The sequence below is a fragment of the Chanodichthys erythropterus genome, chromosome 4 (genome assembly GCF_024489055.1).
Source record: "Chanodichthys erythropterus isolate Z2021 chromosome 4, ASM2448905v1, whole genome shotgun sequence".
NCBI classification, from domain to species: domain Eukaryota; kingdom Metazoa; phylum Chordata; class Actinopteri; order Cypriniformes; family Xenocyprididae; genus Chanodichthys; species Chanodichthys erythropterus.
This window is the reverse complement of record NC_090224.1, coordinates 9,057,206-9,072,550: the sequence shown is the minus strand read 5'-3', so window position 1 is coordinate 9,072,550 and position 15,345 is coordinate 9,057,206. Positions and strand designations below refer to the sequence as shown.

The 15,345-nt window shown below is 38.1% G+C and overlaps 2 protein-coding genes and 4 non-coding genes across 6 annotated transcripts; all 6 read left to right on the top strand.

The window, feature by feature from the left end:
- Nucleotides 1–546: 546 nt before the first annotated feature.
- rps7 (ribosomal protein S7) lies at nt 547–5,634 on the top strand. Its single transcript, XM_067383063.1, has 7 exons — nt 547–605; nt 1,471–1,554; nt 1,660–1,731; nt 2,156–2,299; nt 4,335–4,399; nt 4,851–5,001; nt 5,523–5,634. The coding sequence occupies exons 2-7, from the start codon at nt 1,480–1,482 to the stop codon at nt 5,598–5,600; spliced, it is 585 nt and encodes a 194-aa protein (XP_067239164.1). The 5' UTR covers nt 547–605; nt 1,471–1,479; the 3' UTR covers nt 5,601–5,634.
- LOC137019550 (small nucleolar RNA SNORA73 family) lies at nt 1,835–2,055 on the top strand. The gene has a single exon (XR_010895093.1). It is a non-coding gene; the product is annotated as a small nucleolar RNA SNORA73 family (small nucleolar RNA).
- On the top strand, nt 4,025–4,245 carry LOC137019548 (small nucleolar RNA SNORA73 family). Its single transcript, XR_010895091.1, has one exon. It is a non-coding gene; the product is annotated as a small nucleolar RNA SNORA73 family (small nucleolar RNA).
- On the top strand, nt 4,526–4,747 carry LOC137019551 (small nucleolar RNA SNORA73 family). The gene has a single exon (XR_010895094.1). It is a non-coding gene; the product is annotated as a small nucleolar RNA SNORA73 family (small nucleolar RNA).
- On the top strand, nt 5,034–5,254 carry LOC137019549 (small nucleolar RNA SNORA73 family). Its single transcript, XR_010895092.1, has one exon. It is a non-coding gene; the product is annotated as a small nucleolar RNA SNORA73 family (small nucleolar RNA).
- Nucleotides 5,635–8,881: 3,247 nt separating the features above from the next.
- allc (allantoicase) lies at nt 8,882–14,357 on the top strand. Its single transcript, XM_067383062.1, has 11 exons — nt 8,882–9,093; nt 9,205–9,255; nt 9,355–9,442; nt 9,779–9,898; nt 9,983–10,062; nt 10,160–10,292; nt 12,336–12,491; nt 12,791–12,864; nt 12,944–13,052; nt 13,736–13,863; nt 13,956–14,357. The coding sequence occupies exons 1-11, from the start codon at nt 9,004–9,006 to the stop codon at nt 14,124–14,126; spliced, it is 1,200 nt and encodes a 399-aa protein (XP_067239163.1). The 5' UTR covers nt 8,882–9,003; the 3' UTR covers nt 14,127–14,357.
- The last annotated feature ends 988 nt before the right edge of the window (nt 14,358–15,345 follow it).

The window sequence follows — 15,345 nt, the reverse complement described above, 5'->3', positions numbered from 1 at the left end:
TAGTGAGTCGAAAACATACAGTGCAGCCTATATGACTCTTATGAGCCGATTCTTTTTTGAACTACAAACATACGGCGCAACCACAACGTAGTTCGATTCCAGAACGAATGACTCGTATGAACCGGTTCTTTTTAGTGAATGGAAAACATACAGCACACCAGTGCGAACGAATGACTCTTATGAACAGCGGATCTTCATTGATTCACCAAGAGGAAATGTGGCACTTTTTTTAAAGATAAGTTTTTATATCACAATGTAGCTCCATTTTACAGGAAAACTGTAAAGCATATGATTATATATGTATTTTAAAACTTCTTTATAGATAGCAAGTCAGTATTTGCAGAAAAAATAAAAACGTGTTTTTGTAATGCCTATCCAGAATCCCTGAAACTATTTATTTATAACATTGTATCATGTTGTTCTTCGCTTAATAAAAAATTAAATAATATATTGTGCTTTTTCCTTTACACAACGTAATAAAAAAAAAGAACGGGCGCCCTCTGCGGTCGGGATGATGATTACATTTCCCATCATGCAACACACCAACGCGCTTTTACCGGCCTCTCGCGAGAATACGGCCTCTTCCCAGGCCGTCGTTGAAAGAGGTGAGTCCACTGAATGTGCCCAGCTAAAGGGATATCAAGTTAAAATGTAGAAAATAAGTCATATTTATCTTCATGCACGAGCTTCATATGATGTTTTCACTGGGATACGTTAGATGCCAGTGTCTTAGAGAATGGATGGCTATTTTAGAAATAGGATTTTATATATTTAAGATGTGCTAGCAGACGTGTCTACTACAGTATTGCTGGGGCCCATGTGCTGTTCTAAGATGCTCGAAAATAACAATATTAAGTAAAATAGTATATCTTGAAGACCTATATTTGTGATAGAATTAAACCTGTATTGTAAATATAGTAATTCTATGCTAGCTAATCAATGCTAACGGCATGCTAAGGACGTACTTAGCAGAAATTGTTTTCTTAATGGTAACTGGTGAATTACTTAGAGCAGCTAAAGTTACAATTATACAGTCGGAGATTAATAATTTGATTAAATGGCGAGTCATTTGGGTTAAATGACTAAATGGCTCAAACTTGTATAATGGATTCTGATGTATACTATGTATGTCACTTACCAGAACAGACGCATCAGGTTGTCACTTTTTAAGGATAGTTCACCCAATAATAAATTGTTAATTTACTCTTTCATATTATTCCAAACCCACGTGACTTTCACTTTCATTGATTCACTTTTTTTCCACCCCCATAAAAAAATAAAGTAAATGTAGATTGAGGCTGTCGGTTTGCAGCATTCTTCCCAATCTTATTTTGTGTATAACGGTGTGAAAAAGTTAAGGTTTGGAACAATGTGAGGGTTAGTAAACGACAATCTTCATTTGAGTGAGCTATTACATTAACAGCTATTGTGTAGTGTTTTTATTCTAATAAGTCTGTTTCTGTGTTTCAGACACAGGCCATGTTCAGTACCAGCGCGAAAATAGTGAAGCCGAATGGCGAAAAGCCAGACGAGTTTGAGTCTGGCATTTCCCAGGTATAATTTATCAGCCACTCATGACTTTTTGAAATGTGATCTACATGAATCTGTAGCCTCTTCTTCTATCGTTCTTGTGATTAAACTTTTGTCTGTGACATGCAGGCTCTTCTTGAGCTGGAGATGAACTCTGATTTGAAGGCTCAGCTGAGGGAACTCCACATCACCGCTGCTAAGGTAAAAACCCTGTCATTTCATTAATTTTAGATTTCTTGCTATTTCATTAGTTAATCTACAGCAGCATAACTACAATGATTAGCTATTTGAACTGATTTGACAACCAACGTGGACATCCTGTGAGATGGCTCTCATGTGGCTCTGTCCGTGTGGCGTATGGGAGCGCAGCACTTCGGTGCTATGACGTACAGTCCCGTTCCACGACGTTGAATAGCAAGCTTGTCCCCGGCCTCTGGCTGGTGAGGACAGCGTCCTGTATATTCCTACATCTTCCCAGAGCCCTTTGGGCCGTTACTGGGGAGGTAAACCATGCAGTTCACATGGCCTCCACTGTAAATAGTGGTACTTGCTGAATAATAGGTTGTCATTCATATATTTATGCATTGTGTGCATAAGTTCATGCTATTCATTCTCTTTCTTGCAGGAAATTGAGGTTGGTGGTAGCAGGAAAGCCATCATCATCTTTGTTCCTGTGCCTCAGTTGAAATCCTTCCAGAAGATCCAGGTGAGGCTCGTGCGTGAGCTGGAGAAAAAATTCAGCGGCAAGCATGTGGTGTTCATCGCTCAGGTAAGACTCGTCATTTCTGAGCATCTGCCTTTTTAATGAAGAATGGTTGTCAGGTGTGCTATACTTTGTATTTATTGTTGTGCATTTTGTTGCTGCTAAATTTGTCTTTAGTGTTTAGTGCAATGCTTTTGTCCTTTGGGGTGGAATTTTAATGACCTCATGAAATCAAAGTTAAATTTGTGGCCTTTTTCTTTTTTTTTCTTTTTTTAAACGAGGTCTTTTTATTCAAGATTTTCATAATATACAAGAAAAGACAGGGAAGCTGAACAGACCAGTGTATATACTCAAAACCCCAACATAACACATCCTTCTACCCATCAGACTTAAAGTAACAATTACGTAGTACAAAGATAAGAATAAAAGGATAATTCCAGTAATAGCATTCAACATGAATATGTACAACAATGAAGGTGTTAGACATGGACTAAAAGCCACAAATGTTCACTTTGAGGCCGTTTTTTATGCTACTGTGTGCTCTTACACATTGAAACATTTACTTTCAAATGCTCTGTATATTTCAATTGTGCATACCTGTGAAATTTGACTGGAGAATTTGAATCTTGAGGGCATTGTATTGGACACCTTAAACTTTTGAATTGTGCATTCCTGCAAAATGTGCCCGGACAACTCAAACTTTTAATTGTCCAATCCAGTGCTCTAGAGTTAATTTGTTCAGTCACATATCACAGGTATGCTCTATTAAAATTTGTCTAAAGCAAATGCTTTTTGGATTTAAAACTTTTATCTCCACCTGCAACTGATTACCATTTATAGCCTATTGGATATTTTAAAAAGGGTAACAAACCCTTTTATATCCAGCCAAGCATCCATTTTCAATTGGATGGTGTCAGTGCTGGACTGGAAACCACTTAAAGGGATAGTTCACCCAAAAATGAAAATGTGATGTTTATCTGCTTACCCCCAGTGCATCCAAGATGTAGGTGACATTTTTTCTTCAGTCGATCACAAATGATGATTTTTTTACTGCAACCGATGCCCTTGTCATTCAAATAATTGCAGTAGATGGGAACTTCAACTATAAGAGTGAATAAACCTTGCTTGGACAAATCCAAATTAAAACCTGCGGCTCGTGACGACACATTAATGTCCTAAGACACAAAACGATCGGTTTGTGAGAGAAACCAAAATATTTATATCATTTTTTACCTCTAATACACCACTATGTCCAACTCCGTTCAGCTTCCTGCTAGTGAGGTCAAAAAATGCGTTGTGATGACGGAAGTGATGTCTCGCTCATATACTTCAATGAGCGCGAGACATAACTTCCGTTGTCAGAGCGCGATTTGACCTCACTCACCGGAAGCTGAACGGTGTTGGACATAGTGGTGTATTAGAGGTAAAAATTATATAAATAATGTTCGGTTTCTCACACAAACCGATCGTTTTGTGTCTTAGGACATTAATGTGTCGTCACGAGCCGAAGGGTTTCATTTGGATTTGTCTAAGCAAGGTTTATGCACTCTTATAGATGAAGTTCCCATCTACTGCAATTATTTGAATGACAGAGGGCATCGGTTGCAGTTAAAAATCATCATTTGTGATCGACTGAAGAAAAAATGTCACCTACATCTTGGATGCACTGGGGGTAAGCTGATAAACATCAAATTTTCATTTTTGGGTGAACTATCCCTTTAAGTCATTACATTGGGTCCTTAAACTTTGACATTTTAACATGAATTTTAGTCTTAGTGTGATGTGATTTTACCAACGTGGACATCCTGTGAGATGGCTCTCATGTGGCTCTGTCCGTGTGGCGTATGGGAGCGCAGCACTTCGGTGCCATGACGTACAGTCCCGTTCCACGACGTTGGATAGCAAGCTTGTCCCCGGCCTCTGGCTGGTGAGGACAGCGTCCTGTATATTCCTACATCTTCCCAGAGCCCTTTGGGCCGTTACTGGGGAGGTAAACCATGCAGTGCACATGCCATTTAGAGACATGATGTGATTTTGCTTAAAAATTAGCTTGTTGACAACCAAATTAATGGTTTTAATCTTGATTGATCTTGTCTTCCAGAGAAGAATCCTGCCTAAACCCACACGGAAAAGCCGCATTAAAAACAAGCAGAAGCGTCCCAGGAGGTAAATGTCGTCTTGTTGCATTTTGGAAGGTGTGTTTGCAGAGTCAGGGTTAGTAGTGCTTGCTTTCTCAGAGTAAATTTGCCTACACTATCCGTGTTTTGCTGATTGGCCTGTTAGCGTATCAAACCAACGTGGACATCCTGTGAGATGGCTCTCATGTGGCTCTGTCCTTGTGGCGTAAAGGGAGCGTAGCACTTTGGTGCCATGACGTACAGTCCCGTTCCATGACGTTGGATAGCAAGCTTGTCCCCGGCCTCTGGCTGGTGAGGACAGCGTCCTGTATATTCCTACATCTTCCCAGAGCCCACTGGGCCATTACTGGGGAGGTAAACCATGCAGTGCACATCCAAATCTGTTATATGTAGGATGGTTTCATATTTTTAGGTGATGTGAACTTAATGTTTGGTGAATGAACACTGAACTTGTCCCCTTAATCTGTGTCCTCCTTCAGCCGAACTCTGACTAACGTACATGATGCTATCCTTGAGGACCTGGTCTTTCCCAGCGAAATTGTTGGTAAAAGGATTCGCGTGAAACTGGACAGCAGCAGGCTCATCAAGGTCCACCTCGACAAGGCACAGCAAAACAATGTTGAACACAAAGTGAGTACTTCTCTCTTAATAAATGCTATGACCCAACGTGGACATCCTGTGAGATGGCTCTCATGTGGCTCTGTCCGTGTGGCGTATGGGAGCGCAGCACTTCGGTGCTATGACGTACAGTCCCGTTCCACGACGTTGAATAGCAAGCTTGTCCCCGGCCTCTGGCTGGTGAGGACAGCGTCCTGTATATTCCTACATCTTCCCAGAGCCCTTTGGGCCGTTACTGGGGAGGTAAACCATGCAGTGCACACTATTAATTGTCAAAATGGCGGTCCCATTTTGGGATTTTTTGCTGAATTAATAGGCTATCCTAATTTGATATGTGCAATGTTGTCCGTCTCAGATTTTAGTCGTCGTGACTTTAACTGGAGATTTTCCCTTTTGAGGAAAAAAAAAAAAAAAATCAATTAGTATGCTCTAGCTTAGTTTTTTAATTCAATTTGAGTGATCACAATTGCCTAATTGGTCTTTTCACTGAATATTTATTATTTAATTAAACTAATTTGTGGTTCTTGTTTCAGGTTGAGACCTTTTCTGGTGTCTATAAGAAGCTCACAGGCAAGGATGTGATATTTGAATTCCCGGAGTTTCAACTGTAAAGTGCAGATGACAAAATAAATTTGTTTACTGTCATGTCCCCTGTCTGTTTTCCATTTTTACTAAGTTGAGTGACTTCTGGCTTTTTATATGTGGTCATATAATATGTGTAAGATGTGAGTTCATAAAAACATTGTCAGAAAAAGGAAACGGTAAATGTTCTGAAGGGGTAAGGATTGCTATGATTTTGCAATCTGCTGCAGACTTATACACAGACAACAAAGTGTCACATGTTTTGACCCCGTTATGGAGGCCAAAATGACCAGTATCTTTATAGTGCTCAAACTCATATCTGGCCTTATCCTGACTTGCAAATGATACGGTAATACGTGATCTAAACCAGGCCATGTGGCAGCCAAGGTGTTGACTTGTACACTGATAGCATGTTGGTCAATGTCCTGTACTAGTATGGAAATGTAAATGGATGGTGGTTTTATTAAGGTTAATCAAAAAAGAAAATCAAGGTATTTGTTCATCCATTTAATTAACTTGTATTCTGGCTGAACAGTGCAACAGGTGAGCAAAACTTTATCCCTTTTATAAAACTGTCAATTTGTAGGCTAACCTGGAAGGTTAATTTTCACTGGGATCAAAGCTATATTATGTTTAAACCTTAAACAGACAACATACACCAAAAGGATAAATACTCCTTAATATCTTGCATGAGGGAATTTTTCATCCAATACTGTTGTATTTGATCTGGTAGAAATCTTGCTCAAGGACAGGCCCTTAAGGAAGACCCTTATAGGCCCTCCTGGACTCTGGGACCCCTGTACACAGTCCCCCTTCTCTGTATTTTGAGTTGAAAAAATGTGGACATGTTAATAATCGTGTGTTAAACTGATATTACTCTTGGGCCTTGTTTCACAGACAGGGCTTAGCCTAAGCCAGGATTAGGTCTTGGTTCAATAAGGATATTTAAGTAGCTTTTATAAATGTATACTAGAAAAAACATTACTGGTGTGCATTTTGAGATGAAACAATGGCAGTGTGATTGAGACAAAACAATGCACTGATATATTTAAAGATATGTCAGTTCAAGTTCCTTTCAGTTAAAACCGTTCACATGCATTTTAGTCTGGGACTATTGTATCATAAATTGCACTATATGATTGATAGGGATGGAGCTTAACCCTGCAAGATACTGGACCTCTAAGGCTAGAGTTGCCCACCCCTGAGGCTGAAGACCAGAGAGTTTAGCAGTGTAAAAATAGAAGAAAAGTGCCTCAGTTTAAGGACACTTGGACATGTCATACATGCAGTATATTTTGCATATTACTTTTTTTTTTTTTTTTCTTGCATCAGATAAAAGAAGTATTGATGAATTTGGATTTTTTTATACCCTATAATAGAGCAATGGATCTTTGGGAGATACAACTTGTAAAATTCAAACTTTCAAATATTCCTTTGGATATGTTTTACTTATGTTTTTGCTATTCATATGCCACTGTTGCCTGTTTAAGGGTTAAGTAAATTAAGTTCTTTGTTTAACATTACTCGAAAAAAATACTAAATTAAACGCAATATTTAAAGTACTGTTTTTTTTTTTGTTTGTTTGTTTTTTTTTTAGAAAAAAAGTTCTTGCTTAAGGGGTACTACATCTGTTGCTGGATTCGTCAAGCACGTAAATGTCCCATGTTTGGTGTTTGCAAAATGTTCCATGGTCTTTTCAGGACCGTACAAAATCGCTAATTATTTACTGCACAACCGAGCAGTGTAATTATGTGATAGCAAAGAAATACCCCACCATATGTAGGTTGTTAAAACAGATATTCAGATATGTAAAATAATTGTAATGTAATTAAAATACAAAAGAAAACTGAAACTGAAAATGCTACTAGTTATTGTTCAACAGAGGGCGCTGTTTTTCCACAGCGACTACATAACTGACATGGTTGAGTAATGAAGTTCATAATTAAGTATAATAGTCTGCAGTGGCGATCCTACACTTCCGTGGGCCCTAAACAAAACTTTGTGAGGGGGCCCCTGTCAGTGCATTCTTAAACCACCCAAAGTTTCCATAATAATTATTATTGCATGAACCAAAAATTACAATGGTTAAGGTGCACTGCCGGTTTTTTATAATTGAATTAAAACATCAAGGAAACAAACTGCAAGTTTTTAAAAACGCATATAAATATGTAAAGACAAACCCATTAAAACACGTTAAATTGACAGTAAAAACAATTAAGTAAAATTAAAACCAAATTTTCGTTGACAGCTAAATAAGCGCTTTATGATAGTAGTAATACTCTGGCACCATCTAGCTGTCAGAAAAACTATAACAGCCGAAACGGCTTTCTAAATGCGCGAAATACAGCATGATAAACAATAATAATAATAAAATATGCTAGGTTGTTTAAACCCAAATTTTTTTTCGAATATGGACAAACCCATCATTGGGTTACACATACATATTTTAATTAAATACCCAACGGTTGGGTTTTTCCATTTTGATCCAAATAAACAACCTAGCATTTTTTAAGAGTGAAGGCTTAGGTAAACTAAACATACGAAAATACATCAATAATTCTCTGTATGAGCTAACTTTAGATTCCTGGCAATTGTTTTTAAAATACCTAAGTCACACAACAGCGTGTAATACTGAACATGAATAACTTATTTATTTCTTATGAACCACGCATAAGAACATTTTGATTATCTATGTGTATAGGCCTACCAACACAAACCGAAAGTTACATTTCATCATGGGGCATTTCTGTGGAGACCTGGACTGGAGTATTGCTTTACGACATGCTTATGAATTTATTGCTTTGTCAGGACTAAATAAGAAATTAAAATATTTCAAAAATACATACTTTCTTCACTCTTCGCACTCTTTATCTGTTCCAGAAGTTTCGTTTTGCAGCCATAGCGATGTCAAGACGCTGTTATTAGGCCTATCTCCCGCACTGCATGATGTCCGATTTATTGAATAAATATAAATCATTATTAAAATATTTCCACACGACTCCTCCAATGTTCAGTAGACACCACACATATATTTGCATGTTATAAAGAGATATTCACGTTATGGTAAATTATCGTCATGTTTATTTTATTTACTGATGAGCAAGGGTGGGAGGCTAGATTAGCCAGAAATTCAACATGTGAACTGCACATTTCGGTTCTTAACACGTTAAAAACGAGCCAAGATTGTGTTTAATAACCCAGTCTGTACTTTCATACAGAGTCATAGCCTATTATTCTACGTGACAGTTGTTGATCAATATAGTGGACTTTGCTCTGTTAAAGAGTTTGTTTTGGAGAGGGTAGTTAAAGATTATAGTTAGTCAGCCTATTAAATCGCAGAGAGTTAGCGCTTCTCTCTACCGTTTCAGGTTCTTGGAATATTAAACAAGAACTACATTTTAAAAAATTAGCTATAATCTAATTAGCATAAACATGGCAAATCGACCTGTACAGAAGGCGACCAGCAGTCAGCCACATTTCCTGCAGTTCAACAACCTCGCATGTGAAACAGCTGGAGGAAAGGTGCAGTTTAAACATAATATACAATGCCAAATCACTTTATGAGGTTTTAAATATGCCGATATTCTTTGTTACATTGCATTTGCTCATAAAGTGCTAACATTGTCATTAAAGGTGATTTTTGCCACAGATGAGTGGTTTGCCCCTGTCAGAAATCTTTTGAAGGTAGGTAAAGTCCTTTGCTTGTACTCTGGTAATATTCATGTATTCAGACTTCTCTAGAATTATCAGATATTAATTATGTTGTTCTAAAATGACATGAAGCGAGACCCTCCAGAATTCATAGCCTCAGCGTTTACTGAATATGGGAAATGGATGGATGGCTGGGAAACCAGGAGGAAAAGAATTCCAGGTATTAGTCCATTTTCACAAATCGATGCGAATTCACTGTAAAACTGAGAAATAATGCTCTGTGTGTTCCTCATTTCTCTCTAATGAGCTCGAGTTCCATTGAGCCTGGATGAGTTAGAGCAGAATAGCTGCAGGCTACATCCTTCTCTCATCCAGTATCTCTGAAAATCTGTAAAATGAACACATGTGAGAAAGATGTACCGCAATACTGAGACGCTTCCTCATCTGATCAGCCTTTCAGGGCATGTTTTGTAATCTCAAAGAATGCTCTGTCTGTACTTAAAACAGATTTGGTGATCTCATGAAAGATGCATGTGTCTCTCATCTTGTGTTAAAGGTCACGACTGGTGCATCGTGCAGTTAGGAGTTCCAGGAATTATTCATGGCTTTGATGTGGACACATCGTTCTTCACAGGGAACTATGCCCCATACGCCTCCATTCAAGCTGCATGTCTTGGTAGATATCTATGGCCGCGGCCTTTAAGAACCAAAAGTATAAGGTTACCTCCATTATATCTAATATATGTCACTTATAAATCAGATCAGATGCCATCGTTCACTCTTGAAGGAGATCGTACAGGCATGGCAGCTTCCCCAAGCCAGTTTGAAGCTGTGGCAAAGGTGTAAAATATCATCTAGTGCACTAGATCATGCATAAAATCTACAGTCTATGTTTCTGAGGGAACAGCACTCAGCACTATGAATTTTTGTTGAACAGCTGAACTCAGACAGCTGGGAAGAGATTGTCCCGATGACAAAGCTGAAGCCGGGTTACTCTGAATCATGCCACAACTACCTGAGTGTCACCTATACACACAGAGTTACCCATATCCGCCTCAACATATATCCAGGTAATACACTCTCTGCAACATGAACCATTCGATGCAATTTTTAAAAAAAAATGACAAAACAGAGAATGTAATCATTCATAATAAAAAAATGGCCTGGGGAGAGATGCTACAGCCGAGCAACATCTTAGAGAGCCATTTATTTTAAATGAATACAAATAAAGGCTTGTAACATGATAATAAAATATTAATGTTTTATTTATGTTCCACCTTAAAACTGGAGAGTATGTGTTTTTTCCACATTTTTTATGTGATGTTTTATTTACTTATTTTCTTAGCAGATGATTTCTTGCCCAAGGTGCCTACAGGAAAAGATTCTTTCAACAAACTATTGAAAGAATTGTAGCTTTGAATTAAAGCTGAAGTGTGTAATTTTGGTAATAAACGGAAAATAAATATAATAGCATTCCCCCTGCCTACCATTGGTTGGTCAAACTGTCCTGAACTAAACCTTACTTTAAAGTGCAGCTTGGTTCTGTAAGTATTTTTCCAGCAGGGTTTGTAAAAAAGTCTTTGTTAAAGTGTTATAAGCTATGAACCAAACCAACCAGCTATGAGGTGAATCACAAAATTACAAACTCATAAACATATTTGCAAATATATAATAAGTTGAGATAATGTGGACTTAGCATACAAACAAAGCAATGTTCTGCTAGTGTTTACACTTTTTCTGGAAAATCAACCTACTTACAGTATCTCACAGAAGTGAGTACACCCCTCACATTTTTGTAAATATTTTATTATATATTTTCATGTGACAACACTCAAGAAATGACACTTTGCTACAATGTAAATCAGTGAGTGTACAGCTTGTATAACAGTGTAAATTTGCTGTCCCCTCAAAATAACTCAACACACAGCCATTAATGTCTAAACCGCTGGCCACAAAAGTGAGTACACCCCTAAGTGAAAATGTCCAAATTGGGCCCAAAGTGTCAATATTTTGTGTGGCCACCGTTATTTTCCAGCACTGCCTTAACCCTCTTGAGAGTTCACCAGAGCTTCAAAGGTTGCCACTGCAGTCCTCTTCCACTCCTCCATGACGACATCACAGAGCTGTTGGATGTTAGAGACCTTTCGCTCCTTTACTTTCCGTTTGAGGATGCCCCACAGATGCTCAATGGTGTTTAGGTCTGGAGACATGCTTGGCCAGTCCATAACCTTTACCCTCAGCTTCTTTAGCAAGGTAGTGGTTGTCTTGGAGGTGTGTTTGGGGTAGTTATCATGTTGGAATATTGCCCTGCGGCTCAGGCTTCCTTCTGGGACGACGTATGTGCGGCATATGGTTTGAGCACTGACAGGCTCACCCCCACCCCTTCAACCTCTGCAGCAATGCTGGCAGCACTCATTCGTCTATTTCCCAAACACAACCTCTGAATATGACGCTGAGCACGTGCACTCAACTTCTTTGGTCGACCATGGCGAGGCCTGTTCTGAGTGGAACCTGTCCTGTTAAAACTGCTGTATGGTCTCGGCCAGCATGCTGCAGCTCAGTATCATGGTCTTGGCAATCTTCTTATAGCCTACGCCATCTTTATGTAGAGCAACAATTCTTTTTTCAGATCCTCAGAGAGTTCTTTGCCATGAGGTGCCATGTTGAACTTCCAGTGACCAGTATGAGAGAGTGAGAGCGATAACACCAAATTTAACACACCTGCTCCCCATTCACACCTGAGACCTTGTAAAACTAACGAGTCACATGACACCGGGGAGAGAAAATGGCTAATTGGGCCCAATTTGGAGATTTTCACTTAGGGGTGTATTCACTTTTGTGGCCAGCGGTTTAGACATTAATGGCTGTGTGTTGAGTTATTTTGAGGGGACAGCAAATTTACACTGTTATACAAGCTGTACACTCACTACTTTACATTGTAGCAAAGTGTCATTTCTTCAGTGTTGACACATGAAAAGATAAAATATTTACAAAAATGTGAGGGGTGTACTCACTTCTGTGAGACACTGTATAGTTGTTTCTGCATATTAAAATACATAGAAACAAGGTTCAAAAAAATATTTCAGCTTTAACTGTTTGTTTGATGTTTGCAGATGGTGGTGTTGCAAGGCTGAAAGTTTATGGCATTGGGAAGAAGGACTGGTCCACTATGCCTAGTCAAGACCTAGTGGATCTTGTTGCCCTGGTTAATGGAGGTGTATGCGTAGGCTACAGCGATGCCCACTACGGTCACCCACGTAATATGATTGGTGAGTGGTGAGAGGCATTATGGTTTGTTTTTTTGTTTTTTCAGTTGAGACAAGAGAAACATCTAAAATGCAGACCGCTTTTACAGACAACAGTCTCTGCTTTCAATCAGGCATATCATAAAAAACTATCTGGACTGTTTCCCAGACTTCATTTTTAATAACTTCCTGAGAGAATACCACACATCACTTCCCAATAAATAAATTATGGTCTATTTAATGACTGTTTGGAGAAGATTATGGAATATCGAGAGATTTTGAGATCTAGATCATTACTTGTCTGAATGTGTGCTTCTTTATAGGTCTTGGAAGGGCTGACAACATGGGTGACGGGTGGGAGACAGCCAGACGCCTGGATCGGCCCAAAATTTTAAGGGTAAAAGCAGTCTTGCCATTTTAGGAAACATCTTAGATATCAGTTATACTCCATAAAGATCCCATATATTGGTTTTCAGGTGGACGAGAAAGGCATATTGCAGGTTCCAGGATGTGAGTGGGCTATTCTCAGACTAGGACATCCTGGTATCATAAGCAAAATTGAGCTAGACACCAACCACTTTAAAGGTATTAAAAATATTCATTGTTTTCTTTAAGTAGTTCTAGTTTTGTTGCATCTTTTTGTCTAAATATTTTCCATCTGAAATGACGGTATCTGTATGTATGAGTAAAAAAAGGTAGTTTTCAGATAAAGTTTAAAATAAGAAATAAGGTCACAATTACAAGAAACAAAGTCACAGTTGCAAAATATAAAATTACATTGCAAGATATACAGTGACATTTTAAGATATATGCTCGAAATTAATACTTTTGTTCAGCAAGGATGTATTAAATTTATCAAAGTGGCAGTACAAAAGATTTCTATTTCCAATAAATGCTGTTCTTTTGAACTTTCCATTCATCAAATCATCCTGAAAGAAATGTATCATGGTTTCCACAAAACTGTTTTCAACATTGATAATATAAATGTTTCTTGAGCACCAAATCAGCATATTAGAATGATTTCTGAAGGATCGTGTGACCTTCACAAACTGGCGTATATGGAATAAATTACATTTTAAAATATATTAAAATATAAAACATATATTAAAAAAATAATATAATATTTCATAATATTACTGTTTTGTTAGCATAAGAGATCTTATTTTTAAACAACAACAACAAAAAAATCTTACTGACCCCAAACTTTTGAAACTTTTTAACTAAAAAAAGTTTAAAATTGTCTATTTAAAAACAACTATTGTCTTTAGGAAATTTTCCAGACTCCTGCAAGATTGAGGCCTGCAATGTGACCCCAGATGAGGAGAATGATTTAATTCTTAACCAGTGGTGCTCTGACAAAATCCCCAAGTGGAGAATTCTCCTTCCTCCTCAAAAAGTATTAATTGCCCAGCCTGTAGTTTCATTTGACTTCATCTTCAACTATATATTTTTTTCTCTGTAAAATTGATCACAATCTTCCTCATCTAGCTGAAGGCACACCACAGGCATTTGTTTTCTGGAGAGTCTGTGGTGCATTGTGGGCCTGTGACTCATGTGCGATTGGTCATAGCTCCTGACGGAGGGGTCAGCAGACTTAGACTCTGGGGTCGACCGGTGTCCAGCAACTTGACTCGCCCTCAACAAATCTCCAAACTGTGATGCCATCATGTATTTTCAACACACAGTTACAGAAGAATGAAGGACTTCAGCTGTGATATAAAATATTAACACCATAGCGTTAATAATTAAGGTAATAACAATACTGTATACAAGTATATAGTACTATACACAAATACTATACAATACATTTTACCTAAAAGTGGTGCAGTATACAATTGAATTTTATTGTCAAGGCTAATGTTTCATAAAACACCAATAAAATTCTCTCATAGTAACTAATAAAATGAGACTTCACTCATTTTGTTTGCCTCATATATTTCTAAATTTGACATTTTAGATATAAAAATCATTTTGAAAATACATAATACATATTATATTATTGTGTCATGTGAATGTTTGCCCAGATCTGTTCTAAATTTTGAAACAAAAGTGTGAGCACATGCTGGCAGTAGGACAGTTTCAAGTTAACCAACATGTCCATAGACACCATAATAACCAATAAGTATTACCTCTGTCTTGTCTGGATTTAATAAAAGAAAATTACGCGTCATCCAATCTTTTATATCTTTAACACACTCTGTCAATTTGGAAAATTTAGCGTTTTCATCCGGCCGTGATGAAATATAACTGAGTATCATCGGCATAGCAGTGGAAACTAACTCCATGTTTTCTTATAATATTACCAAGTGGCAGCATATATATTGAAAATAGCAGAGGGCCTAACACAGATCCTTGTGGCACTCCATAATTTACTGATGTGATCTTAGATTTTTCCCTGTTTAAATATACAAAATGGTAACGGTCTGATATGTATGATATAAACCACGTTAATGCTTGTCCCTGAATACCAATGTAATATTGTAGTTGATCTAAGAGTATTTTATGATCTATAGTGTCGAATGCAGCACTGGTCCGAAAACCAGTCAGTATCTGGTGTGACCACCATTTGCCTCACGCAGTGCAACACATCTCCTTCACATAGAGTTGATCAGGTTGTTGATTGTGGCCTGTGGAATGTTGGTCCACTCCTCTTCAATGGCTTTGCGAAGTTGCTGGATATTGGCAGGAACTGGAACACGCTGTCGTATACGCTGATCCAGAGCATCCCAAACATGCTCAATGTCCGGTGAGTATGCTGGTTATGCAAGAACTGTGATGTTTTCAGCTTCCAGGAATTGTGTACAGATCCTTGCAACATGGGGCTATGCATTATCATGCTGCAACATGAGGTGATGGTCGTGGATGAATGACACAACAA